This window comes from Actinia tenebrosa, unplaced genomic scaffold, assembly GCF_029948245.1.
Source record: "Actinia tenebrosa isolate PJP-AT-01 unplaced genomic scaffold, QUT_ActTen_1.0 utg1471__unscaffolded, whole genome shotgun sequence".
NCBI lineage: Eukaryota > Metazoa > Cnidaria > Anthozoa > Actiniaria > Actiniidae > Actinia > Actinia tenebrosa.
In genome coordinates this window covers 115,092-141,073 of record NW_028292589.1, presented here as the reverse complement: position 1 = coordinate 141,073, position 25,982 = coordinate 115,092, and the positions used below count along the sequence as shown (strand labels likewise).

Sequence of the window (25,982 nt, the reverse complement as noted above, 5' to 3'; positions counted from 1 at the left end):
CAACACCACGGAGGGCCGCTACGCCAGCTACATTGTAAACGGTAATCATAACATTTTTACAAACTATAATATAGATATGAAACCAAAATGAAAAAAAAAAAGATATTTCTGTTTTCTGGTCTTCCTGTGGAATTTTCATATATGACACATGCACAGGCCTCCTATAATCTAGTAAGCTTGCTTTTTTGCTTGATTTTGTGTGCCTCATCATAGATAGTTAAAATTGGAAATAACAGTATAAAGGGAAAGAGAAGAATGAAAGGCAAAAAAAAAACAAGGAAGTTGAATATTCTGAAATAGTGCGAATGATGCGGTTTGAAGCTGAGAAAATGTTTCGGCTATGGGTTTCCTGTGGTATGGATGAGCTGTGACGTGCTATAAGCAGAACGGAAAGATGTTGCGTATTTTTCTTTTTTCCTGTCTTTTCATTCCTCTTTTTGTATCATTCATTGAGGCTAAAACCCCCGATCTTGTCATACAAACATATTTTGGTCGTCGAAATCAGAATGGCAGCTTGGTGGATGCAAAAATTCGACAGACATTCGAGCTTCCAATTGAAGAAGAAGTAGGTGCAAGTGGAGAACTGCATGTCGAACCTTACTTTATACAAAGTGGTGAACAAGTATCAGTCATCTGGTCTGGGGTACATAATGCTTCAAAATCAGACATGATAGCATTGTATTGTCCATTGAATGATCCTCCTGATCATTATTTAGACTTCATTAATGTCACAGTGTCCCCTTACTATGTCAAAGGATTTGGCGTTGGCAATGTATCTTTGGTAAATATGAGGACCTCTTGTGAGTTTCGATATTACCAGAGAAACAAGGTGTTGGTAGCTGTTAGTAATAAGGTGTCCTTTAAAGGTGGAGCAGAAATCCCTCTTCAAGGCCATCTTGCTTTAACAGGAGATTCAACTCAAATGAGAGTTATGTGGGTATCTGGAACAAGTAAGCTACAGCTTTTATAGGTCACATGACCAATAATTTCTTAAACCAAGCAGTTGTGTCAAAATTAGCCCCAGTAAAGGAAAGAGCACCTTATTACATTTTAGTTAATACATTTTTAAATGTAAGACGTGTACAGTAGCAGAAGTGGCATTATATTATGAGACAACATATAAAATTGAGTATTTCATAATGATTTATGTGGGAAAATGCCTCATTGAAATAATGATATGAATCATCTCATGGTGACTTTGTGCCTTTCTATTTCTTGGGCTAATATACATGTAATAGACACAAATGATTTGTTTAAAAGACAAGCATAGTCCATTTAGGGAGGCTACACCTCTCAATCTGTTTTGCCCATTTTGTGTTTTTCTCACCCAAACTTGGTTGAATTGCTTGTCTTTTGTGGTGGAAGTACTGACCACACCAATGCCTCGCCAGGGCAGCTATGCTGTCATCATACACAAAAGAGTACTATAAAATATTTTTGCATAATTATATACACCTACTTGCAAGAACGTTGACATATGAATATAGAACATTAGTGATTTAGTGGGATAGGAATTACATTAAAAAACAAAATATCACTGAAGCTGAACATTTTCTTTTGTCTTTTAATGTATTCCTTTCTCACTAAATTACTAATGTTCTAATATCGTATGACCAAGGGCACTAGGACACTGAATATGGTTGGATTTCTATAGGTTTTTTACCCTTTCGATTATTTGAATTAAATTAACGTTATATACTTGTTTACTTATCTTGTGTCCGTGTTCCTTCGTTGTCTTCGTTCGCTGTTGTAGTGCAGACGTTTTCATTCCAAAAGTCAAACGGTTTGAATAGCCTATGAGCGTTACTTCTTTAATGGCCGTTCCGTACTTGACTCTGTTTGTACTATATCAACAACAACGCGACCGCGCGATGCTCCTTACGTCAGTAATATTCAACCGTCCAGTTAATATTGTTAATCAAATTCACCTTAAGTTCTATATAGAGTCCCGGGGTAGGCTACTAGCCTGCTTGCCATTGTTCTCTCGTCTGCTCGCTTAATCCAATTATTTTGAAAGGTGGGGTGGCAGTGTGTTTACACAGTGATGACAGATGCAGCACCAACGCTACTGTACGAACCACTGCCGAGCCTAGACATTGGGTAACACGAAACATATCTTGAACCCAGGGTACTGTTTACGAAATGAAATGTAACTTTTCTACCCCAACTATACAGTTACATTTCAAAAACATTATTAGGATGGTTGGAAATTCGACCAGTAGGTCATCATTTTAGGTCACACTCACGTTTACTGGACGTGTGCAAGTAAGTAAACAAATAAAGATAAGATTGCAATTACGAAATATTGTAAAAAAATTCTTTATGGTAGTTGATGACACAAAAGGGGGAAGTTTCTTTGAGTAAAAATTGTCGCATGAGAGTGGGGATTTTAGTGTGTTAATAGCGTGTTGTCGTTGATCGATGGTACGTAAATCTATAACTCCTGTACTGTGTCGTACTGTGTTAAGTTATAGAGGCCGTAATCTGGTAGTCACGTCTTAGGGTTCGAATTACTAGCGTTCAGGTCCGAGTGTGGGCCGAGGTAGATCGTCAGGCTCAATGTCCAGGCTCGGCAGTGGTTCGTACAGTAGCGTTGGTGCTGCATCTGTCATCGCTGTGTAAACACACTGCCACCCCACCTTTCAAAATAATTGGATTAAGCGAGCAGACGAGAGAACAATGGCAAGCAGGCTAGTAGCCTACCCCGGGACTCTATATAGAACTTAAGGTGAATTTGATTAACAATATTAACTGGACGGTTGAATATTACTGACGTAAGGAGCATCGCGCGGTCGCGTTGTTGTTGATATAGTACAAACAGAGTCAAGTACGGAACGGCCATTAAAGAAGTAACGCTCATAGGCTATTCAAACCGTTTGACCTTTGGAATGAAAACGTCTGCACTACAACAGCGAACGAAGACAACGAAGGAACATGGACACAAGATAAGTAAACAAGTATATAACGTTAATTTAATTCAAATAATCGAAAGGGTAAAAAACCTATAGAAATCCAACCACATTCGGTGTCCTAGTGCCCTTGGTATGACAACGTTCTTGCAAAGTGTATGGTACTAGTCATTATAAGTGTTATGTTATAATTAACAATATATTCACCAAAGGTGACGTAAATAACAGGGAATATTTACTGAGAAATGAGTCTTCCAAATGCAAGGTAAATATTCCCCAATATTCGCTGACCCTGAGGCCATAAGTTGTTTTAGTATTTTTAACACATGTGAATCTAATGAATAACGGAGAAAGAGTTTTTTTTTCAAATTCTATTTATCTCTGCAAGCAGCACAATCGACAAACTGAGAATGCGCGTGTGTATATGTTATATTCACCTGTAGGTGAATATAGTGGCAAAAGACATGGATTGTGACCAATGAACATGCTGGATTTATTATTAATATTAACTTGTGTAAAAATACTAATATTAATTATTGCACTTATTGTTTTCTTGAAAGATGAAACCCCCATAGTTCATTATGGGCAGAACACTTCTATTAGTCACGTTGCCAAGGGAACCACAAAGACTTACAATGGAAGTGACATGTGTGGACCCCCTGCCTCTACTGTAGGATTCTGGGACCCTGGATACATTCATGATGTTTTGCTGACAGATCTTGAGCCAGGCCATGAATACTTCTACTCATACGGTTCATTTGAGGTTAGCTGTAGTAGTGTAATGTTGTTATATAAAAAACAAGCACAAGAAAATGTGTTGGGAGAAGCATTAAACATTGTGTGGAGTGCTTCTGACAACACTTCTCATGTGTTCTTCCAATATCCAAGTACTTTACAGTATAACTGCACACAAATCTGCAAACATTAAAAAAAAATTTTTTTCTTTCTATAAGGCACTAATTTAGCTGTCAATTAATATTTTGGGTAGCATGGGTATACTTTGCTGCTAAGGGTTTGGGATTGTCTTTTATCACAAATGTCTGTGGTTCTAAAGGTTCGGGTCCCTGGTTCAAGTCCAGTTGACACCATGTGTGAATCGAGTTTGTTATTCTATGCTACAACACTAGTGTTTGTTCAGGTTCTCCAGTTTCATCCCTCCATAAGAATCAATATGTGAGTTGAGCATCCTGTATAGAACATTATTATGGAGTGGAAGGTGTCATCCCAGCTTAATGCAAAAGCACAAGAATCACTAGACTCTTAAATAAAGAGATTTTATTAATTTATTATTTTCATGTGGATATGATTAAGTGTTCTCATAAATCATGACCCTCAATCAAGTACAAAAAAAAAAAAAAAAAAAAAAAAGAATGACATTTAATTTATTAAATTTATGCTATTTTTATGTATAACTAATTATGTCAAGTATTAATTCATTCTGATGACAAACATTGCAACCTCCGTAGGTTCAAAGTGCAGTTCATAAATTCAAAGCAGCTCCTAATACAGGGAAAGATGTCTTTACCAAATTCATCACATTTGGTGACATGGGAATTTCTGAACCAGCTCAAAGAGTTGCAGAGTTGACAGTTGAAGAAGCCAAGCAAGGATCAATGCTTGTTTTTCATAATGGAGATATTTCTTATGCTAGAGGATTTGTAAGTATATTACCCATATACTAAACATACCTATAGTTACTGGCCAGGCATTCCATATACTAGTGTAAAAACTTTGGCCTGAGGTCTTGAACATATAGACTGAGACTGTTAGGACGAGGTCTGTTTTCAAGGCAGAGGGCACAGTTAATCCAGGCCTATCCTTGCTGACTTTAGGCCAGTAAGTAACTTTTCTCCCATTTCCTTGTTTAACTTGTTTAGTTATGCCATGCCTGTCATAACTACTGTATATTTGCATGATATATTTTCTAGGCATACATCTGGGACCAGTGGCACCACATTGTGGAACCATTTGCTACCATGGTACCATATATGGTGGGTATTGGTAATCATGAACAGGATCATATTGAAGGTGGTGAAAAAGACCCCAGCCATGCACCCGGGAATGGATTCCATCCATGGTGGGCTGGTCCTTTTGAATTTCAACACGACTCTTTTGGTGAATGTGGTGTGCCGATGTATTACAGATTCCACATGCCTGACAATGGCAATGCTGTATTCTGGTAGGTTTGGCTAGTTAAGTCTGATACAAAAGAAGCATGGATGTCTTGCACTTTTAATGCACTATTCTAGTCGCTATGGTCACTGGCTACATTTGGATATACAGAATAGCCTCTATAGGGAATGGCTCACTTTTCATCAGAGAGGGGTTAGTATAGTAGGGTTGGTGGTGGGATTAGCTTGTCAACCCATACAAGAAATCTGACCTCCTTTCTGTTGTTGCATTAGAAAAGGGTCCCTCCCTTTATTTTCCATTCTGTTTATTTTAAGAAGTGCTACACCACTTTAATTTTTTTTGCCCCCTCCCCCTCCTCCGAGCCTGATTGTATGTAATAACCAATAATAATAAGGGATACATGTAGTAAATGCGAAGCAGTATGAGCAATGTTTGTGACACAATGTTTCTCTATTGTATGTCCCTGATTTGTATCTTATATCTGTTCATGTTATCCAGGTACAGCTATGACTACGGTAATGTACATTTTATAATGATAAGTACAGAACACAATATCACTATTGGTTCAACTCAGTATACGTGGTTAGAGAATGATTTGCGCTCAGTCGACCGACAAAAAACTCCCTGGCTGATTGTGGCTGGACATCGCCCGATGTACACCTCCCAGGAAATACTAAGTATGTTATAACGTCAAAGAAAGAAACTCTTAAGATAGAATAAACAAACTAGTATGCATATTATTATCCATGAAAAAGTTAACTATCGGAATTGTATAAATTAGTGCAAAGTTTTCTACAGCTTGCTGAACTTAATAATTTGTGGAAATCTGTGGATTTTCTTATAAAGTTTTTAACGGATATATAATATGCCCTTTAGCGCATTTGGAACCTGGTTAAAAAACCAACCATGATGAAAACATGGCAGAAATTATCAAAAAGAGTACCTATAAGGAAGTCTAGGCCATAGGGGGGAGGGAGTAAACAAATTCGGATCAAGGTCAAGTATACCATTTTCCCGCCAATACACACGGGTATACTGGTACACCGCATAAATGGATGGATGAAATTTCGAAATGCGAGGTGCAAATTAGTAACTCGTATAATCATATTTAATACATCTATTAAATCGATAATATATTTCTGATTTACGAAAAAAAAAAAAAAAAAAAAAAAAAAAAAAAAGAAATACGTTTTTTTAGTCAAGCTCGCTATTTTCCTGATGTTCTTACATAGACAGTCTCCCATAAAACCATTTACCGTATTTGAAATAGGTGCCTGATTGTGAGTGTAATACTGTTCTCTTTCAGTTGATTACTTAGTGTCGATTGGAATGCGGCATATGATTGAGGATCTTCTTTACAAGTACAAAGTAGACCTAGCGTTATGGGCTCACTACCACAGCTATGAGCGAACTTGTCCAGTATACAAGGGAAAATGCCAACATGGTGCACCGGTCCATATCGTGGTTGGAACAGGAGGGAAAGAGCTTGATCTAGCAAATTACTTGAAGATGGATTGGTCAATGTTTCATATGAATGATTATGGCTATGGGCGTGTCACTGCTTATAATCACACCACGTTGCTATGGCAGTGGATACGTGCAAACGATACAACTTTGCTGGACCAGGTTTTGTTGCAAAAGTGACAAGCCGTTTTCATGACCTATCTTCTTCCGAATTATATCTAATGACAATACTTCAAATTTAAAATTCATTTTTTATGTATCGTTAAAGAACATGATCATTACAGCCATTCTCAGACACTCCTGCACACGTGCCAGTTCCAAACAAAATGTCTTGCTCCAGATGCAAACTTGGTGGACGTCAATCAAAGACATTTCCATGAAGTTGGTTTCTCAGATATACAAATATTGCCACTGAACTGATCATATGTAACAATTAGATTACGAGGTCGAGTTGTCTATGAGTCAATAGATAGTCGATGAGGCGCGTAGCGCCGAATCGACTATTTGACTCATAGAAAACGAGAACGAGTAATCTAATTGTTTTAGTATAAACCTACTAGCTAATATTATAGCATTGAAAACAAAGAATGACACTGAAAACTTTACTGAACAAAACGACGGTCAACCGGCGGCACCGGTTTTCATTCATCTTTGCGAACTCGACTACCTGAACATACAGTCAATATTTTCAGCGCGGTATAATTTTTGAATAAATCCGTTCAGTTTATCACTCATTCAATTAGAAAAGTTCCCAAGAACAGATAAAAAGGTGGAAAATATTGGAAAGATAGTTTTGACCGTAAAAATAGAGTCAAAAAGTTATACAAATAGAGCACTACTTGGAGTTTAAGCTTATACAGTCAATGTCATTAACGTTGTTTGTTGTTAACGTTGTTGTTGTTGATATTTTTATATATTTTTTTATAAATATGTTTGTTGATTGAACACTTTGTTTGACTCTCCGGAATACTTGGTTATTACATTTATGGTTGGAGGCGTTATTGCATTTATTTTGGGTTTTGATTATTACATTTATGGTTAAATTGTATCACATTTATGGTGGGGTCGATTATCACATTTATGGTTGACTGTTATTTCATTTATGGTTATTATTACACTTATGGTTGATTTTTATTACATTTATGGTGCGTATTACAATTATGGGTGTTATATCATTTAAGGGCAATACAGCAGCTTTTGATCTTGGCAAATGTTTGTTTTTGTTTTTGTTTATGGAAAATAAAGACGAAAACTTTTTCAACATCTATAGCGAGCCCCATAAATTATTTATATATTGTGAGGTCTCTATCTTGAATTATTAAATGGCCTATAGTTAATTGGTAAATATTTATAGGTGGCTTATGAATTTTTCAAGATGTGTTCCATTCAATGACTTTTTCGGACCGGCGTTCAATGTTTAATTTTTCTTTGAGCTCCTTAAGCTTATTCACTTTTAAAAGTAATAGTAAAATTACTAGTAAAAGCTAATTTTTATATTCGTTAGAGGAGTACTTAAAATGTGTGTGATTTTTTAAAATGAATTAATTGTGCTTGTGTGTTTTTCGGTTTTGAATTATTTCCGAGTGTGCAAGAAGACAGTAACATATTTCAATATAACCAGCCTCCGGATCTTCTATCTTGTATAGTTTATTTGTGAATTCATAATTATTAGCTACAAATAACCTACTACTTATTATTAGATATTATTCTATAGTGGGTGCCCTGTATATTCTTTTTCAAGATTTTTTGATTAAGTGACTTTTCATTCAATGTTTACACGTTCTTTGAGTTTCGTAATTTTGTGTGTTTATAAATGTTACTTTTTTCAATTGTAAAAGTTAATAATCAACTTCGTTAGAGATTTATATATTGGACATTGTTAGTTGAGATGATTTTTCATTAATAAATGCTGTGATGTGTTTCTTTCTTTTCTTTTTTGAGTTTATTCAGTGTGTGATATAGAGAAAGACCCAGGCTTAAAACTTAAGGGATTTTTTTTCAATAACAAGCAATAATGGCAAAAAGCGCCAAAAACTAGACCTTCGTATGAGTTTTGATCCCAATTTTCGTTTTGGGTTAACACTCAAAACCTTTTTTTTAACAGTTAGAAACTGATGTACTATGATAAAATGCTTGTTTGAAGCGGTATTTTCAATTGTACAAAGATGTTTTGTTGCATTTGTGTTAGAATGTAGCTTTCAAGTTTTTTTATAGAAAATGTATGGGAAATAAGCAAATGAAGACCTAAACCTCATTTTCGATTCAAAAATTTTGCTTTGGGTTTAACACTTTGTTTCCACTTTCATCGGTCATATCCACTTCACTTCCAAACAAGTTAAACTTTCTGAATAACAAGATTTTAGCCTTGTACAACAGCCTTTTTTCAAGAAAATAGTTTTTGGCGCTCACCGCTCGAATACGAAAAGAATTATCTCTTAATCAGTAATATATTAAAGATATTAATATTATTTTGATAGTTGTATCTTAATTTTTATCAAAAGCCTTTCTTTGGATATACCATTCGTAATTTTTAGCATTCGAGGCAATATTATATTTAGAAATGTTGAGTTGGCTGCTGAGTTGGCTGCTAATTTCAGCGCGGTAAAAATAATTAGTTGTCACATCATTTTAAAGCCGTTTCTTGTTAGATTCTTGTCAGTTAACTTGCACTTTCTTTAGTGTTTCGGCTGTTCTTACTGTTTTAAAATTCTTCTTGAATACATGCGGATAAGTTGTCTTTTAGATTTCTTCGATCTGTTTTTTGAGGAAATCATTTTAAAGTAACATCGTTATCTCAGTACTAAGTCAGTTGTTTGTCAGTTGTTTGCTCATGAATATCTCAATGAAATCTGACGGACGCTTTTTCGTGTTAAAATTGCCATAATTCTTCAGTTTTTATTTATTTGTACTGTCCAATACCTCTCCATTCCTTTCCTTGATACAGTCTTGTATTTTCTATAATCGATTGTTAAAGATTTTTTAGAGAATAAGCAGAGATTTCGTCGAAACTTGAGCATGCATTTGTTCGTTTTTCGCCACTCGCTATCTATCACAGGATAAATAGTGAGTACGTTAGCCAATCAGATTGCAGAATTTGTGATATTATGCTAGTAGGTTTATGCTAATAAAAAATATGTAAATTGTTTTTCCAGATAAAAACTAAAACAAGACTGATTGTCATGTGAAGCTTTCTGTTAGTTGCTTCTTTACTTATTATATATTATATATTAAAACATTACTTATAGCCAGCGAAATGTATGACTTTAACGACGGCCAATAGAAGACAGGACTAATATTGCTTGAACGGCAGTGATAGAATTGTCTCGAAGACCAGCTGTTAACTTTACTAATAAATCGACAACACAAACTTTTTTTATTCCCCATACCTGTCCACCTTAGCAAGTTGTAAAATAACTTCATGGCTATATTATTATTATTATTATTATTATTATTATTATTATTATTATTATTATTATTATTAATTAATTTATTTGTTTTTGCATTATCGTTGAATATTTGATCATTACACAACGGCAGCTGTTAACGTTACTAAAATACCGACTATAGAAACTTCTGACGATTTCGAGCTTCTCTTAGCAAAAATTCACTAAATAGTTCCAAAAATAAACAATTCCCCACTGTGCCATAACGCCGAGAGACATCCGCACATTTGAGGCGTCGTATGGACTTCGCACCTGACGGCAATTATGTCCTTCTGCCCTTGTTTGTACGGATTATGCAGAATGATGTTCTAGCCGAAGCATCAGGAGAGAGACTAGCAAGCTTCCAGACCATATCAGCTAATCCCTTCCACCATGGCCACCTGCCACGCAATGAATCAATAGAAAATTTACACACACTTACACCCACTTACACACATACTTAGACACACTTACACACACATTAACAATTAAACACTGTTACACACATTTACACACACTTACATACAGTTACATCCCCTTACATACACTCACATACCCTTACACACACTTACACACATTTACACACATTACACACAATTACACACAATTATACACACGCACAGTGACACACACTTACACACACTCACACTTACACACACTCACAAATACAAAAACAGTAAAATACACCTACACACACTTACACACACACACACTTGCTTACAATTACACACACCTACACACACTTAAAACACACTTGCTTACATTTACACACACACACACACACACACATTTACACACACACACAAATACAAGAACAGTTACAGTTACACACACTTAAACACACACTTACACTCACACACACACACACACACACACACACACACACACACACACACACACACACACACACACACTTGCACACACGTACACTTACACACACAGACAATCACACACACTTACACACACACTTACACTCCCTTACACACATTTACACACACTTACACACACTTACACACACTTACACACACTTACACACACTTACATACAGTTAAATACTTTTACATACCCTTGCACACACTTACACACACACAAATACAAAAACAGTTACACAAACTTACACACAATTACACACACTTACACACAATTACACACAATTACACACACACACACACTTTCAAACATTTACACACACACTTACACACACTTACACACATCTACACACACTTACACACTCTTACACACACTTACACGCACACATACACACACTTACACACTCTTACACACACACTTACACACATTTACACACTTACACTTTACACACACTTACAACACACACTTACAACAAACTTACACACTCTTACATACCTAACACCTTACACCACTTGCACACATTACACACACTTTCACATACTTACACTCACTTACACACAATTACACACACTTACACACACTTAAACACATTTAGACACACACTTACAACAAAACAACAACCCCTTACACCATTTACACCCCCTTACACACAACCTTCTCACACTTAAACACACGTTTATCCACATTTACACCACTTACCACACTTCACACGCTCCTACACGTACACACACTTACCACACTTACACACACTTACACAACAACCTTTACACACACTAACACAGCACTTACACACATTACACACACCTTACAGAAACACAACTTACACACAGGTGACACTTACAACACACTTCACAACACACATCTTACACACACTTACACAACACTTACACACACTTACACACCCGTACCAAACACCTTAACCACACTTACACAAGCCAAAAACACACTTACACAACACACTTACCACCACACTTACACACACTTACCACACACTTACAACACACTTACACACACTTACGTACTACACCTACACACACTTACACACCCCTTACACAACCCTTACACAAGCACTTACACACACGTGACACCAAACTTACACACACTAAACAACTTACACACACTTACACACACTTACCACACTTACACACAATACACACAGTACACACACTAAAACTTACACACACTTACACATCACTTACACACACTTACACACACTTTACACCACACTTACACACACTTACACCACTTACAACACTTACACACACTTACACACACTATACCCACCACACCCACTTTCACACACTTACACACACACACGCCCCTTACACGACACTTACCCACACTTCACACCTACCACATTTACACACACTTACACCACATTACACCACATTACCACACTTACACACACTTACACACACTTACAAACTCTCACACACACTTACGCACACTTACACACACTTACACACTCTTACAGACACTTACGTACACTTTCACACACATTCGCAAATATGTACACACTCAAAATACTCAATACTCAAAGCAGGAATCGAAGAAGAAACTCGTCTTTATGAAGAGCACAGCATCCACAATTGATAGCCCGAGTTTTTCTCTCGAGCCTGATTTGTGTATTGCGCAAGCGATTTCCTATAACACACTACTGAAGGTATAGCTCCCGTGCATAGTGAAGCAGTACGAGGCTAGCAGAGGCTTATTTCATCCAGGTATGTGATTTTTTCATGGTTGAGGGGCTGAGGAGTGGAGCCAAGAACGTAAGGAAGAGTCAAAGAAAAACATAAAGCTGGAATACTATCTTTTCATTCAGCCATTTCACAGGTGCACGACAGAATGAAAGCACGTTTAGTGTGGATTGCTTTGCAGGTAGCCAACCAAACTGACCTTGAGAACCGTGGATTACAGCTGCCTATTTGATGACTGCTTCTTTACTAATGATCCCAATAAAGAGTGAAGATAAAATCAGTTGTTCAAAACCTGACCCGGGAGAGAATGAACCACTGCAAGTCAACGAATAGCCTGCGTGCATCCGGACACCGAACTGTTGGTCAGATAACCTAACTAGAGTTTGTGTTCACATTCCCGCAGTCTAGTCAACAAAAGGACTGCTTCGATTTCGAAACTAATTACATAGAGAAGATGACTGAACTTCAATCAACTTTTGTTGAGATTGGAAAAACAGTAACATCAAGAATTTTAAGACATCCCTATCACAAGTGCCCTGGCATATATGATTGGTGTAGATGATTGGTAGGCTAAAGAAATGAAAATTGCAGCAGAGGAAATTACTGTCTTACCAACATAAGAAGCATGCGCAGACTGCAGGATAAACTGCTGTACATGAATACTGACGTAACGCGAAGCTTTAAAACTATGTTAACTCAATGGAAGCTAATTGTGAACTCAACTCAAGTTCAACTCAACCTTTAATGAGTACTGCTAGGGTTACAAGGCCATAATAGTGTTCTTAATTTGCTTTGTTTTTTTAAAAGTTGAAACGGATGGTATGCACGTACTACAAGTCCCGCACTGACTAAGCCAGAAGGGAGGCCAGAAATGAAGACCTTTGCACGCAGAGTATGGCAAAACCAGAAGCAAAATTTTTTTTGAAAATGTAAATTTTATCATTCAGTTCGTAAGTGTGGAAAAGTGTGTGAAAGTATGTGTAAGTGTGTGTGTAAGTATGTGTAAGTGTGTGTAAGTGTGTGTAAGTTTGTGTAAGTGTGTGCAAATGTTTAAAAGTGGGTGTGTAAATGTGCGTAAGTGTGTATAAGTGTGTGTAAGTGTAAGTGTGCGTGTAAGTGTGTGTAACAGTGTGTAAGTGTGTGTAAGTGTGTGTAAGTGTGTGTAAGTGTGTGTAAGTGTGTGTAAGTTTGTGTAAGTTTGTGTAAGTTTGTGTAAGTGTGTTTAAGTGTGTGTAAGTGTGTGTAAGTGTGTGTAAGTGTGTGTGCAACTCTGTGTAAGTATTTGTAAGTGTGTGTAAATGTAAGTGTGTGAAAATGTGAGTTTAAGTGTGTGAAAATGAATGTATTTTTAAGTGTGTGTGTAAGTGTTTGTAAATGTGTGTAAGCTTGTGTAAGTGTTTGTAAGTGTGTGTAAGTGTGTGTAAATGTGTGTAAGTGTATGTAAGTGTGCGTGTAAGTGTGTGTCAGTGTGTGTAAGTGTGTTTAAGTGTGTAAGTGTGTAAGTGTGTAAGTGTGTGTAAATGTGTGTAAGTGTGTGTGTGTGTGTGTGTGTAAATGTGTGTAAGTGTGCGTGTAAGTGTGTGTAAGTGTGTGTAAGTGTGTGTAATAGTGTGTAAGTGTGTGTAGATGTTTGAAAGTGTGTGTAGGTGTGTGTAATGTGTGAAAGTGTGTGTGTAAGTGTTTGTAATTGCGTGTAAGAGTATGTAAGTGTGTGTAAGTATATGTAAGTGTGTGTAAGTGTTTGTAAGTGTGTGTAAATGTGAGTAATTGTGTGAAAGTGTGTATGTAGGTGTGTCTAAATGTGTGTAAGTGTTTGTAAGTGTGTGGAAATGTGTGCAAGAGTTTGCAAGTGTGTGTAAGTGTGTGTAAGTGTGTGTAAGTGTGTGTAAGTGTGCGTGTAAGTGGGTGTAAGTGTGTGTTAGTGTGTGTAAATGTTTGAAAGTGTATGTGTGTTTGTAAATGTGTGTTAGTGTGTGTAAGTACGCGTAAGTGTGTGTACGTTTGTGTGTGAGTGTGTTTAAGTGTGTGTAAGTGTGTGTAATTGTGTGTAATTGTGTGTAAGTTTGTGTGTAAGTGTTTGTAATTGTGTGTAAGAGTGTGTAAGTGTGTGTAAGTATATGTAAGTGTGTGTAAATGTGTGTAAGTGTGCGAGTAAATTTGTGTAAGTGTGTGTAGACGTGTGGAAGTTTGTGGAAGTTTGTGGAAGTTTTTGTTTAAGTGTGTGTAACTGTTTTTTAGTTTGTGTAAATGTGAGTAAGTGTGTGGAAGTGTGTGTAATTTGTGAAAGTGTGTGTAAGTTTTTGTAAATGTGTGTAAGTGTATGTAAATGTGTGTAAAATTGTGTGTAAAAGTATGTAAGTGTATGTGTAAGTGTGTGTAAGTGTGTGTAAGCTTGCGTGTAAGTGTGTATGAGTGTGTGAGTGTGTGTAACTGTTTGTAAGTGTGTGTAAACGTGTGTAAGTTTGTGTAAGTGTGTGGAGGGGTGCGTGTAAGTGTCTGTAAGAGTATGTAAGTGTGTGTAAATATGTGTACGTGTGTGTAAATGTGTGTAAGTGTATGTGTAAGTATGTGTAAGTGTGTGTAACTGTTTATAAGTGTGTGTAAATGTGAGTAAGTGTGTGGAAGTGCTTGTAAGCGTGCGTGTAAGTTTGTGTTTGAGTGTGTGAGTGTGTGTAAGTATTTATAAGTGTGTGTAAACGTGTGTGAGTTTGTGTAAGGGTGTGGACGATTCTGTGTAAGTGTGTGTAACAGTATGAAAGTGTGTGTAAATGTGAGTAAGTTTGTGGAAGTGTGTGTGGAAGTGTGCGCAAATGTATGTAAATGATTGAAAGTGTGTGTATTTGTGTAAATGAGTGTAAGTGTGTGTAAGTGTGTGTAAGTTTGTGTAAGTGTGTATAAGTGTGTGTAAGTGTGTGTAAGTGTGTGTAAGTGTGTGTAAGTGTGTGTAAGTGTGTGTAAGTGTGTGTAAGTGTGTGTAAGTGTGTGTAAGTGTGTGTAAGTGTGTGTAAGTGTTTGTAAATGTATGTAAGTTTGTGTAAGCGTTTGTAAGTGTGTGTAAGTGTGTGTAAGTGTGTGTAAATGTGTGTAAGTGTTTGTAAGTGTGTGTAAATGTAAGTGTGTGAAAGTGTGTGTGTAAGTGAGCGTAAATGTATGTAAGAGTTTCTAAGTTTGTGTGTAAGTGTTTGTAAGTGTGTGTAAATGTAAGTAAGTGTGTGAAAGTGTGTGTAAGTCTGTGTAACTGTATGTAAGTGTGTGTAAGTGTGTAGTGTGTGTGTAAGTGTGTGTAAGTGTGTGTAAGTGTGTGTAAGTGTGTGTAAGTGTGTGTAAGTGTGTGTAAGTGTGTGTAAGTGTGTGTAAGTGTGTGTAAGTGTGTGTAAGTGTGTGTAAGTGTGTGTAAGTGTGTGTAAGTGTGTGTAAGTGTGTGTAAGTGTGTGTAAGTGTGTGTAAGTGTGTGTAAGTGTGTGTAAGTGTGTGTAAGTGTGTGTAAGTGTGTGTAAGTGTGTGTAAGTGTGTGTAAGTGTGTGTAAGTGTGTGTAAGTGTGTGTAAGTGTGTGTAAGTGTGTGTAAGTGTGTGTAAGTGTGTGTAAGTGTGTGTAAGTGTGTGTAAGTGTGTGTAAGTGTGTGTAAGTGTGTGTAAGTGTGTGTAAGTGTGTGTAAGTGTGTGTAAGTGTGTGTAAGTGTGTGTAAGTGTGTGTAAGTGTGTGTAAGTGTGGTAAGTGTGTGTAAGTGTGTGTAAGTGTGTGTAAGTGTGTGTAAGTGTGTGTAAGTGTGTGTAAGTGTGTGTAAGTGTGTGTAAGTGTAAGTGGTGTGTAAGTGTGTGTAAGTGTTTGTAAATGTATGTAAGTTTGTGTAAGTGTGTGTAAGTGTGTGTAAGTGTGTGTGTAAGTGTGTGTAAGTGTGTGTAAGTGTGTGTAAGTGTGTGTAAGTGTGTGTAAGTGTGTGTAAGTGTGTGTAAGTGTGTGTAAGTGTTTGTAAATGTATGTAAGTTTGTGTAAGCGTTTGTAAGTGTGTGTAAGTGTGTGTAAATGTGTGTAAGTGTTTGTAAGTGTGTGTAAATGTAAGTGTGTGAAAGTGTGTGTGTAAGTGAGCGTAAATGTATGTAAGAGTTTCTAAGTTTTTGTGTAAGTGTTTGTAAGTGTGTGTAAATGTAAGTAAGTGTGTTAAAGTGTTTGTGTAAGTGAGCGTAGATGTATGTAAGAGTTTCTAAGTGTGTGTGTAAGTGTTTGTAAATGTGTTTAAGTGTGTTTAAGTGTTTGTAAGTGTGTGTAAATGTGCGTAAATGTGTGTAAGTGTATGTAAATGTGTGTAATTGTGTGTACGTGTGTGTAAGTCAGTGTGTAAGTTTGTGTAAGTTTGTGTAAGTGTGTGTAAGTGTTTGTAAGTGTTTGTAAGTGTGGGTAAGTGTGTGTAAATGTTTGAAGGTGTGTGTAAGTGTGTGTAAGTGTGTGTGTAAGTGTGTGTAATTTTGTGTAAGTGTTGGTAAATGTGTGTAAGTGTGTTTAAGTGTGTGTAAATGTTTGAAAGTGTGTGTGTAAGTGTGTGTAAATGTAAGTGTGTGAAAGTGTGTGTGTAAGTGTGTGTAAGTTTATGTAAGTGTGTATAAGTGTGTGTGTAAGTGTGTGTAAGTGTTTGTAAGTAATAATTACAACATGAGCGGATGTGTTGTATCAAATTTACAATCACGAGGCGTAGCCGAGTGATTGTAGATCTTACACAACACGTTCGCTCCTGTTTTAAACGACTTATGAAATGAATGAATAATTAGAAATTCTTATGGGACTCAGAAGGAATTAAGGGATCGAGATATGAATTGTCATTGAGAGCAATATCATTTGGGATTTGTTAAGGGCACTGCTAAACAGCGAAACACCGAAACGAAACACAGGAACGAAACACCGGAACGAAACACCGGAACGAAACACCGGAACGAAACACCGGAACGAAACAGAGACAAATTCTTGATATTATAAATATCATGCAATAAAAAAATAAAAGAAATCAAAATACACGATAGTACAATGATACAAAAGCGATAAAGCTTACCTTCATGCCCGTGCTTTATGATCTGTGATCCGTATCGATCGTTTATTACCTTTTATAAACAATGTCGTTTCGCTGTCTATCAATGCAATTCTTTCTCGAGTTTGAAGGATTCCAATGGATCTTTTAATAAAACAAGCATTAGTCTTAACTGCTTCTGTCTCTAGTATCTACACCAAAAAAATTGTGAAAAAAAGCTAAAGCCCTCGGGCGACGCCATGTTTATTTATACAAAAGCATAGGAAGCCCCAAAGGAAACCCAACAATTTCGGGGCCTAAAAAGGCACATCTCTAATCCCTAAAATGTTTCGTTTTTTTTTCGGTGTTTCGTTTCGGTGTTTCGCTGTTTAGCAGTGCCCATTTTTTTGTCAAAAGTAACAATTGCTCTTTTGAAACTATTTCTATAATAAAAGTAAAACATTTTATATCCATAGAGCTTTTTCAAACATTATTCCATACATCTCTCACTATAAACAAGAAAATAATCAAACAATCATAAAGTCATTTAAATTACAAGCAAGCAATATGAAATAAATCCAAGAGCCAGACATTTAAATACAAATGTAAGGTGTGGTGTGTATGCATGATGCTATTGTAAATCAAAGGCAATGGAGTCAATAATCAAAGTTTACCAATTTATTAATTGCTATTACGTCACCAATAAATTGTTATTATGCCAGTGTAAATTGTTGACAATGTAAACATGTTTTTAAAATAGTAAACAAGTTGAGTAATAAAAATGACTTCACAATGACTACACAGAAAATGTAAAAAAAATATTTTTGGAGGATATCAATGTAAACATTACCATTGAGAGGCAACTCAACTATAAGATAGTTGTCGAAGATGACTAGGTCATAACCTATCCTTTTGTGGTGCAAGATCAGATACAGATTGCAAGCAATGTAGACCATTCTGTTTGTGATATATATATATTTTTTAGCGATTGCTTTAAGAGCGGCTGTCAGTAAAAATCAGACATAAGGTGGCAACAGTCAAAAATCGATTTTGTTCGTACTTTAAAGTTAGATAACCTATCATATGATAGTAATCCCTGTGCACTTAGTTTTGCAAAATTATTTTTTGTTCGGGAGAAATTTGAATTTTTATGCAGATAGGCAAATATGCTAATTTGACGACTCTGAAATTGAGATAAATCACCGATCTCGTGTGCGAAATACAATCAATACTTGACCTTTCTAACCCTATGAACTTCAAATATGGTATCTCTATATGCCTCACAATGATTTTCAGACATGTAGCTGTAACGAAGAATTTCTGGAAGAATTATTTGCAAGACACAGTTTTCTTGAGCTTAAAAGTACCCTCAAAACAAGTGAGAATTTTACCATGGCCGATACAACGGAAAAGCGAGATTTTCAATGTATGTGATGTCAAGATGATATTGTTCAAGATTGTGAAAAAACATTCTTAGGTAAATGTGTTTTTAAGTTTCTACGATCGATCAAATATGCCTAAATACGTTGTTTCAGAAAGGATCGTTTTTGCATAAATTAGCAAGTAAATGACTGCCAAGATTAAAAAAATATTTTTCAAATCTTTTATAAGCCGTTTGAGACATCAATACTTAGCACATTTGAGGGATTTTTCTGAAGAAAGAGCAGCATTTACTCCCTACCGCTTCACAAATCATGAATTCTAGGTGTAGTGATGGTCATCTACCCAAAACAGCGAAAGCGTTGCGTGACCACTGGCGGCCATGACCCTTGGGGATGAAGAGTTCTCCTCAAAAACCTTTTTTTTTTTTACCGGCCCATCCACTTGAGGACTAAACTTAAATTTCGAAGCCCCTTAAACTATGCTTTCTTTCAAAACAATATCCCCCTCTTGTATGCATAACAATTTTATGTAATATAGGAATGCAAACTTTGCTTTTCTCACGAACGCATCAAAAATAATAGATCGGCTACTCGTGTTATACGCCCTCGTATTGTGTGTGACCCCTGAGGTAACATTTGTCTAGTTTCAAAGGCGGATACAGGATATTTTTGAGGGGGGTCCAAAAAGTACATTCAATCAGCGACGTTATTTTTGAGGTAATACATACCGCTATATTTGTTGTAACCTTTCAGAACGCCAACACAACAACTTGATTTGGCTTTCAATTTATAAACTTACATAACAGTCATGACTTTCAATAGAAAATAATCTGTAATATATAGTATGTTAAAAAAAGGGAAATAACGAGTTGTAAAGAGGGGTCCGTAGCCCTGGACCCCTCCGTTGGATCCGCCCTTGAGTTACGCGAGTGATTTCGGTATCGGTAAGTTATCACATGAATCCCACTCAATATATACTCGCGTCATATATATTGTATTAATTTAGGAAACAAAAACTAATAATGTCGCTATGAATATTTTTTTCTTATAAAACGGCTTTAGTTGAAATGGTTGTTTTTCTTGTGAAAAGATGTGTGCGGACGAGTGGCGTCAACGTAGGATTGTTTTCTTTTCTTATCCTTTTTGCTGGTGTCCACGCGTTGCTCACATCTCTCGTAACATGGGTTTCGAGAATTTTTTCATCGTGTTCTGCACAGCGAGCTCACACAGATTATAAACATCCAAGAATATGGGGTGCTGTATTAATAGGGCATTCTGTACTTCCTTTTTCATTTTGTCCAGAGTCTTTTCTGGAAGCTTGTCGTCTTCTTGTGCATCTATTTCGGCGGGGACGACCCTTTTATTTGGCAATCGTGAAAGAAACCTTATACTACTTGTTTAGATGTGAGGAACCCATCAGGACTAAAAAAACGGACACCATCAGAATTCTTGGCATTCCTCAAGGACTTAGAGGAAGGCCAAAAACGCTTTCAGTTCGACGCCGTTGAACTGCGCCACTCCTGTACTTGCGGTGGTGATAAGCGATGGCAGTTTTTGTCGTTGTTGTTGTTGTCGTTACAGGATCAACTTTATGCCCAGTCTGCTCACCAATGTTCAACTGGGCCATTAGATAGTCTTTCTGTATTTCTTTAAGACGATTTCGACCTTTGTTTGATTTTATTCCCCATCCCATTTTCTGATCGAACCGAGCTAGTACTTAGAGGGTCCTGAAGGGGTAAAATGAGTGCTAGTATTATCCTTCTTTGGTGTTCGGAAAATAGGATATCATGCACTGGGATTCATAAACAAAAAACCATCAAAAATGGGTGTAGGATTAAGATTTGAGCAAAACATACTCGTGCTAAGAATAAAGGGATTTGAACTGGGATTTGGGTAAATGTTGGTCTTGGAATTAGGAACCCCCTTCAGGACCCTCCATTTTTCATAGGAATAAGCAGAGTTAATAGAGGGGAGTCCCCTCTATTAACTCTGGAATACGTCATCAGAGCCTTGGATAGATTTGAACGGCCAGGAGCTGCTAACACGAACGTTATACTTTTAGATACTAAAACATAAGGAGGAAGACGCCCAAATCTAGTTAATAACGGGAAATAAAAGTAGTATTTTTGGTATTTATTTGGATACTTTTTTGTTTGTAACTCACATGCACACACAGTATTTATTATCCCGCCGCCGGTGGTCACGCAACGCTTTCGCTGTTTTGGGTAGATGACCATCACTACACCTAGAATTCATGATTTGTGAAGCGGTAGGGAGTAAATGCTGCTCTTTCTTCAGAAAAATCCCTCAAATGTGCTAAGTATTGATGTCTCAAACGGCTTATAAAAGATTTGAAAAATATTTTTTTAATCTTGGCAGTCATTTACTTGCTAATTTATGCAAAAACGATCCTTTCTGAAACAACGTATTTAGGCATATTTGATCGATCGTAGAAACTTAAAAACACATTTACCTAAGAATGTTTTTTCACAATCTTGAACAATATCATCTTGACATCACATACATTGAAAATCTCGCTTTTCCGTTGTATCGGCCATGGTAAAATTCTCACTTGTTTTGAGGGTACTTTTAAGCTCAAGAAAACTGTGTCTTGCAAATAATTCTTCCAGAAATTCTTCGTTACAGCTACATGTCTGAAAATCATTGTGAGGCATATAGAGATACCATATTTGAAGTTCATAGGGTTAGAAAGGTCAAGTATTGATTGTATTTCGCACACGAGATCGGTGATTTATCTCAATTTCAGAGTCGTCAAATTAGCATATTTGCCTATCTGCATAAAAATTCAAATTTCTCCCGAACAAAAAATAATTTTGCAAAACTAAGTGCACAGGGATTACTATCATATGATAGGTTATCTAACTTTAAAGTACGAACAAAATCGATTTTTGACTGTTGCCACCTTATGTCTGATTTTTACTGACAGCCTCTTAAACATTAAAAAGATCATTCCATCACATTTTGTAAAGACCATTCAAATCAGTATTGCATCTAGTAATAGTAGCAAGTAGTAACAAGTAGATCACATTAATTAAAAGCATATTTGTGTTTGTTGCAAGTTTGGAAAGGATATATTGGAGGGTGGGCCCATTGCTTGCATTTTACCTCATTTGCATAAATTAAATTTCAAGCTATAAACAAAGTGACTTCAAAAGTGACAAGCAGCTATGACTTTTAGTTATATCTGGAAATGTATGAGCAAAATACTCAATTGATCGATTACTTAAGTAAATATCAAACACTGTCAAATTTATTGAGGGAAATTTACAGTACATGTATAATGATACAGAGCAAACACTAAATGAGTGCAATACTTTTCATTATTTACTTTTACAATATAATAGTACTGTAAAAAAAAAGAAAACAATAGTCGTTGCAAGTAACCTGTGAAACACAAACTAAATGTTACCATGTAGTACAGTAGTTCAAATGAAACCAAGGAAAATAATCAAAATAAGATCTACTTCTAATCGTTTTGCTGGTTAAGTGCAACAACTCTAGCATAAACATAATTTGGTACTTTACTACATACATTATCTGTAAAAATTATAAAAGCTAATTTCTATAAGACAATTGAGACTTTTGCCTAAAAATTTTCGGATTTTGCTCACAGGGATACTTACTTGTCATTTGTGAAGCCATTTTGATTACAGTTTGAAATTTCACGAATTTCACTATAAAGAAACTGTCTTTGTGCTCCCACTTATTGTGGTGTTTCAAATCCCACTATTTCTCCAAGTTCTTACTGGTGCAGACAATGATTTTAATGCGGATAACTGGGAAGAAGAATGCAAAGTACAGTACACATCTACTTGTTCACTGAGGTTATTTTTGCATAGATCTGGTAAATGTGTCGGTGACGTGGCTTTTCTTATACGTTAAATTCAGGCCATTACATTTTTGGCTTGGCATAAGCTACTAGTGATTGGAAAAGTGTTCCTGCTTCTTGCACATTTGCTGGTGGTGATAGGCCATTTTTTTCCATTACATAAATAAAATATTCTTCCCAAATTGGGTCATCTTGGTCAGATTCTAGCCTGCTTTTCATTTCCACAAGCTTATGGGAAGAAAACTGGAATAAACAATCAGTGTGTCCATATTCCTCTGGTAAATAGTACATAATGTCGGGAGAACCAGCAGCTGCGGCATACTTTGACTTTCTGATTCGGTGAGTGTTCCAATAGTCTTTCATTTTTTCTAACTCACTTTGCAAGAGATCTGCAAAACAGAACCATAAAGCCTCTCTGTGAATCTCACTTGACAGGTCGAGAATGTCAGATTCATGGAGATCAAAATCGATCCACCAACCAAAACGTTGTTTTCTGAATGAGGACCAGAAACATTCGATTCTTTGATTGCTCGTACTTGGCACGTATTTATGTGCTTTGGTGCCTGCATATTCGTCCACACCATGAGCACGGAAATAACATTGCATAGCTGCAATAATCCCATTTTCAGTTCCAAGATCAGAGTACACGCGTGAAGGGCAACCTCCAGCAGTTTCAACACAGCCTAAGAAATATTTAGCCATAGCCTTGGGATCTTTATTGGACCGTTGTAGCTCAAGCCAAAGAATTATCCTACTAAAACCATCCACACATGCATGTATTGAAAATCCGAACGGTTTACGTTTATCATAGCCGTCTAAGTGCCAACAAAAGTTTGGTCCTGGTGACACGTAAGTACGACGACAAAAAACACGACGCTTTCTTGATTCCACCCCCTCAGGGTCAATTTCACGTAACAATGAGGCTACCACATGTCTTGGGGCATGGATGTGATATCTAAGTCGTAGGACATGCCACATAGTACGATATCCATTGCGGCTCTCAGGCCCATTTTGTATTTCACGAGCAATTATCTCTTTGATATGCTACACATCATTTGTGTCAAATTCATTTCGACGTCTAAGACCATAAGAACTCAACCTTCGCTTGAAGGTGCTTATGTTAATGCTGATATCGTGATATTTAAGTGTGTAAAAGTGTGTGTAAGTGTGAGTAAGTTTGTGTTGTGTGTGTAACTGTGCGTGTAAGTGTGTGTGTAGGTGTGTGTAATTGTGTGTAAGTGTGTGTAAGTGTTTGTAAGTGTGTGTAAATGTGGGTAAGTGTTTGAAAGTGTCTGTGTAAGTGTGTGTAAATGTCTGTAAGTGTTTGTAAGTTTGTGTGTAAGTTTGGGTAAGTGTGTGTAAGGGTGCGTGTAAGTGTCTGTAAGAGTATGTAAGTGTGTGTAAATATGTGTACGTGTGTGTAAGTGTGTGTAAGAGTGTGTAAGTGTGTGTAAGAGTGTGTAAGTGTTTGTAAGTGTGTGTAAGTGAGTGTAAGTGTGTGTAAACTTGTGTAAGTGTGTAGAAATGTTTGAAAGTGTGTGTAAGTGTGTGTAATGTGTGAAAGTGTGTGTAAGAGTGTGTAATTTTGTCTCAATGTGAGTCCGTTCGCTGTGTTAGTGTGTGTAAGTGTGTGTAAGTGTGTGTGTAAGTGTGTGTAAATGTGTGTAAGTATTTGTAAGTTTAGGTGTGTTTGTAAATGCGTGTAAGTATGTGTAAGTTTGTGTAAGTGTTTATAAGTATGTGTAAGTGTGTGTAAGTGTTTATAAGTGTGTGTAAATGTGAGTAAGTGTGTAAAAGTGTCTGTGTAGGTATGTGTAAGTGTGTGTAAGTGTTTGTGAATGTGTGTGTAAGCGTGTGCAAGTGTTAATATAAGTGTGTGTAAGAGTGTGTAAGTGTGTGTAAATGTGTGTAAGTGTCAGTAAGTGTGTTTAAGTGTGTAAAAGTGTGTGTGTGTGTAAGTGTGTGTGAGTGTGTGTAACTGAATGTAAGTGTTTGTAAGTGTGTGTAAATGTAAGTAAGTGTGTAAAAGTGTCTGTGTAAGTATGTGTAAGTGTGCGTGCAAATGTGTGTAAATGTGTGTAAGTGTGAGTAAGTGTGTGTGTGTGAGTGTAAAAGTGTGTGTAAGTGTCTGTAAGTGTGTGTGAGTGTGTGTAAGTGAATGTAAGTGTGTGTAATTGTGTGTAAGTGCGTGTAAATGTTTGAAAGTGTGTGTAATGTGTGAAAGTGTGTGTTTAAGTGTGCGTAATTTTGTGTAAGAGTTACTCCGTCGCAGTGTAAGTGTGTGTAAGTGTGTGTAAGTGTGTGTAAGTATGTGTAAGTGTGTGTAAGTGTGTGTAAGTGTGTGTAAGTGTGTGTAAGTGTGTGTAAGTGTGTGTAAGTGTGTGTAAGTGTGTGTAAGTGTGTGTAAGTGTGTGTAAGTGTGTGTAAGTGTGTGTAAGTGTGTGTAAGTGTGTGTAGTGTGTGTAAGTGTGTGTAAGTGTGTGTAAGTGTGTGTAAGTGTGTGTAAGTGTGTGTAAGTGTGTGTAAGTGTGTGTAAGTGTGTGTAAGTGTGTGTAAGTGTGTGTAAGTGTGTGTGTAAGTGTGTGTAGTTGTAAGTGTGTGTAAGTGTGTGTAAGTGATGTGTTGTAAGTGTGTGTAAGTGTGTGTAAGTGTGTGTAAGTGTGTGTAAGTGTGTGTAAGTGTGTGTAAGTGTGTGTAAGTGTGTGTAAGTGTGTGTAAGTTGTGTGTAGTGTGTGTAAGTGTGTGTAAGTGTGTGTAAGTGTGTGTAAGTGTGTGTAAGTGTGTGTAAGTGTGTGTATGTAAGTGTGTGTAAGTGTTTGTAAGTGTGTGTAAGTGTGTGTCAGTTGTGTAAGTGTGTGTAAGTGTGTTGTAAGTGTGTGTAAGTGTGTGTAAGTGTGTGTGTACGTGTGTGTAAGTGTGTGTAAGTGTGTGTAAGTGTGTTGTACAGTGGTTGTTGAAGTGTGTGTAGTGTGTGTAAGTGTGTGTAAGTGTGTGTAAGTGTGTGTAAGTGTGTGTAAGTGTGTGTAAGTGTGTGTAAGTGTGTGAAGTGTGTGTTGTGTGTGTGTGTGAGTGTGTGGTGTGTGTGTGTGTGTGTGTGTGTGAGTGTGTGTGTGTGTGTGTGTGTGTGTGTGTGTGTGTGTGTGTCCGTGTGTAAGTGTGTGTGTGTATGTGTATGTGAAAGTGTGTAAGTTTGTGTAAGTGTTTATCAATGTTTGAAAGTGTGTGCGTGTGTATAAATGTGTGTAAGCGTATTTAAG

The 25,982-nt window shown here is 36.7% G+C and overlaps 2 protein-coding genes across 2 annotated transcripts; one reads left to right on the top strand and one right to left on the bottom strand.

Moving 5' to 3' along the window:
• The first annotated feature begins 347 nt into the window (after positions 1 to 347).
• LOC116304904 (uncharacterized) lies at positions 348 to 7,771 on the top strand. Its single transcript, XM_089025349.1, has 6 exons — positions 348 to 950; positions 3,470 to 3,672; positions 4,376 to 4,567; positions 4,838 to 5,088; positions 5,541 to 5,719; positions 6,349 to 7,771. Exons 1-6 carry the CDS (start codon positions 395 to 397, stop codon positions 6,684 to 6,686), a joined length of 1,719 nt encoding a protein of 572 aa, XP_088881475.1. The 5' UTR covers positions 348 to 394; the 3' UTR covers positions 6,687 to 7,771.
• A 15,017-nt stretch (positions 7,772 to 22,788) lies between these two features.
• Positions 22,789 to 23,703, bottom strand: LOC116292219 (uncharacterized). Its single transcript, XM_089025363.1, has one exon. It carries the CDS (start codon positions 23,701 to 23,703, stop codon positions 22,789 to 22,791), a length of 915 nt encoding a protein of 304 aa, XP_088881489.1.
• Positions 23,704 to 25,982: the final 2,279 nt, after the last annotated feature.

Coding starts and splice junctions, on each gene's coding strand:
- LOC116292219 (XM_089025363.1), bottom strand. CDS start 23,703: ATGTGGCATGTCCTACGACTTAGATATCACATCCATGCCCCAAGACAT.
- LOC116304904 (XM_089025349.1), top strand. CDS start 395: ATGTTGCGTATTTTTCTTTTTTCCTGTCTTTTCATTCCTCTTTTTGTA. Junction 951..3,469: donor TATGTGGGTATCTGGAACAA/GTAAGCTACAGC, acceptor TTTTCTTGAAAG/ATGAAACCCCCATAGTTCAT. Junction 5,720..6,348: donor CACCTCCCAGGAAATACTAA/GTATGTTATAAC, acceptor GTTCTCTTTCAG/TTGATTACTTAGTGTCGATT.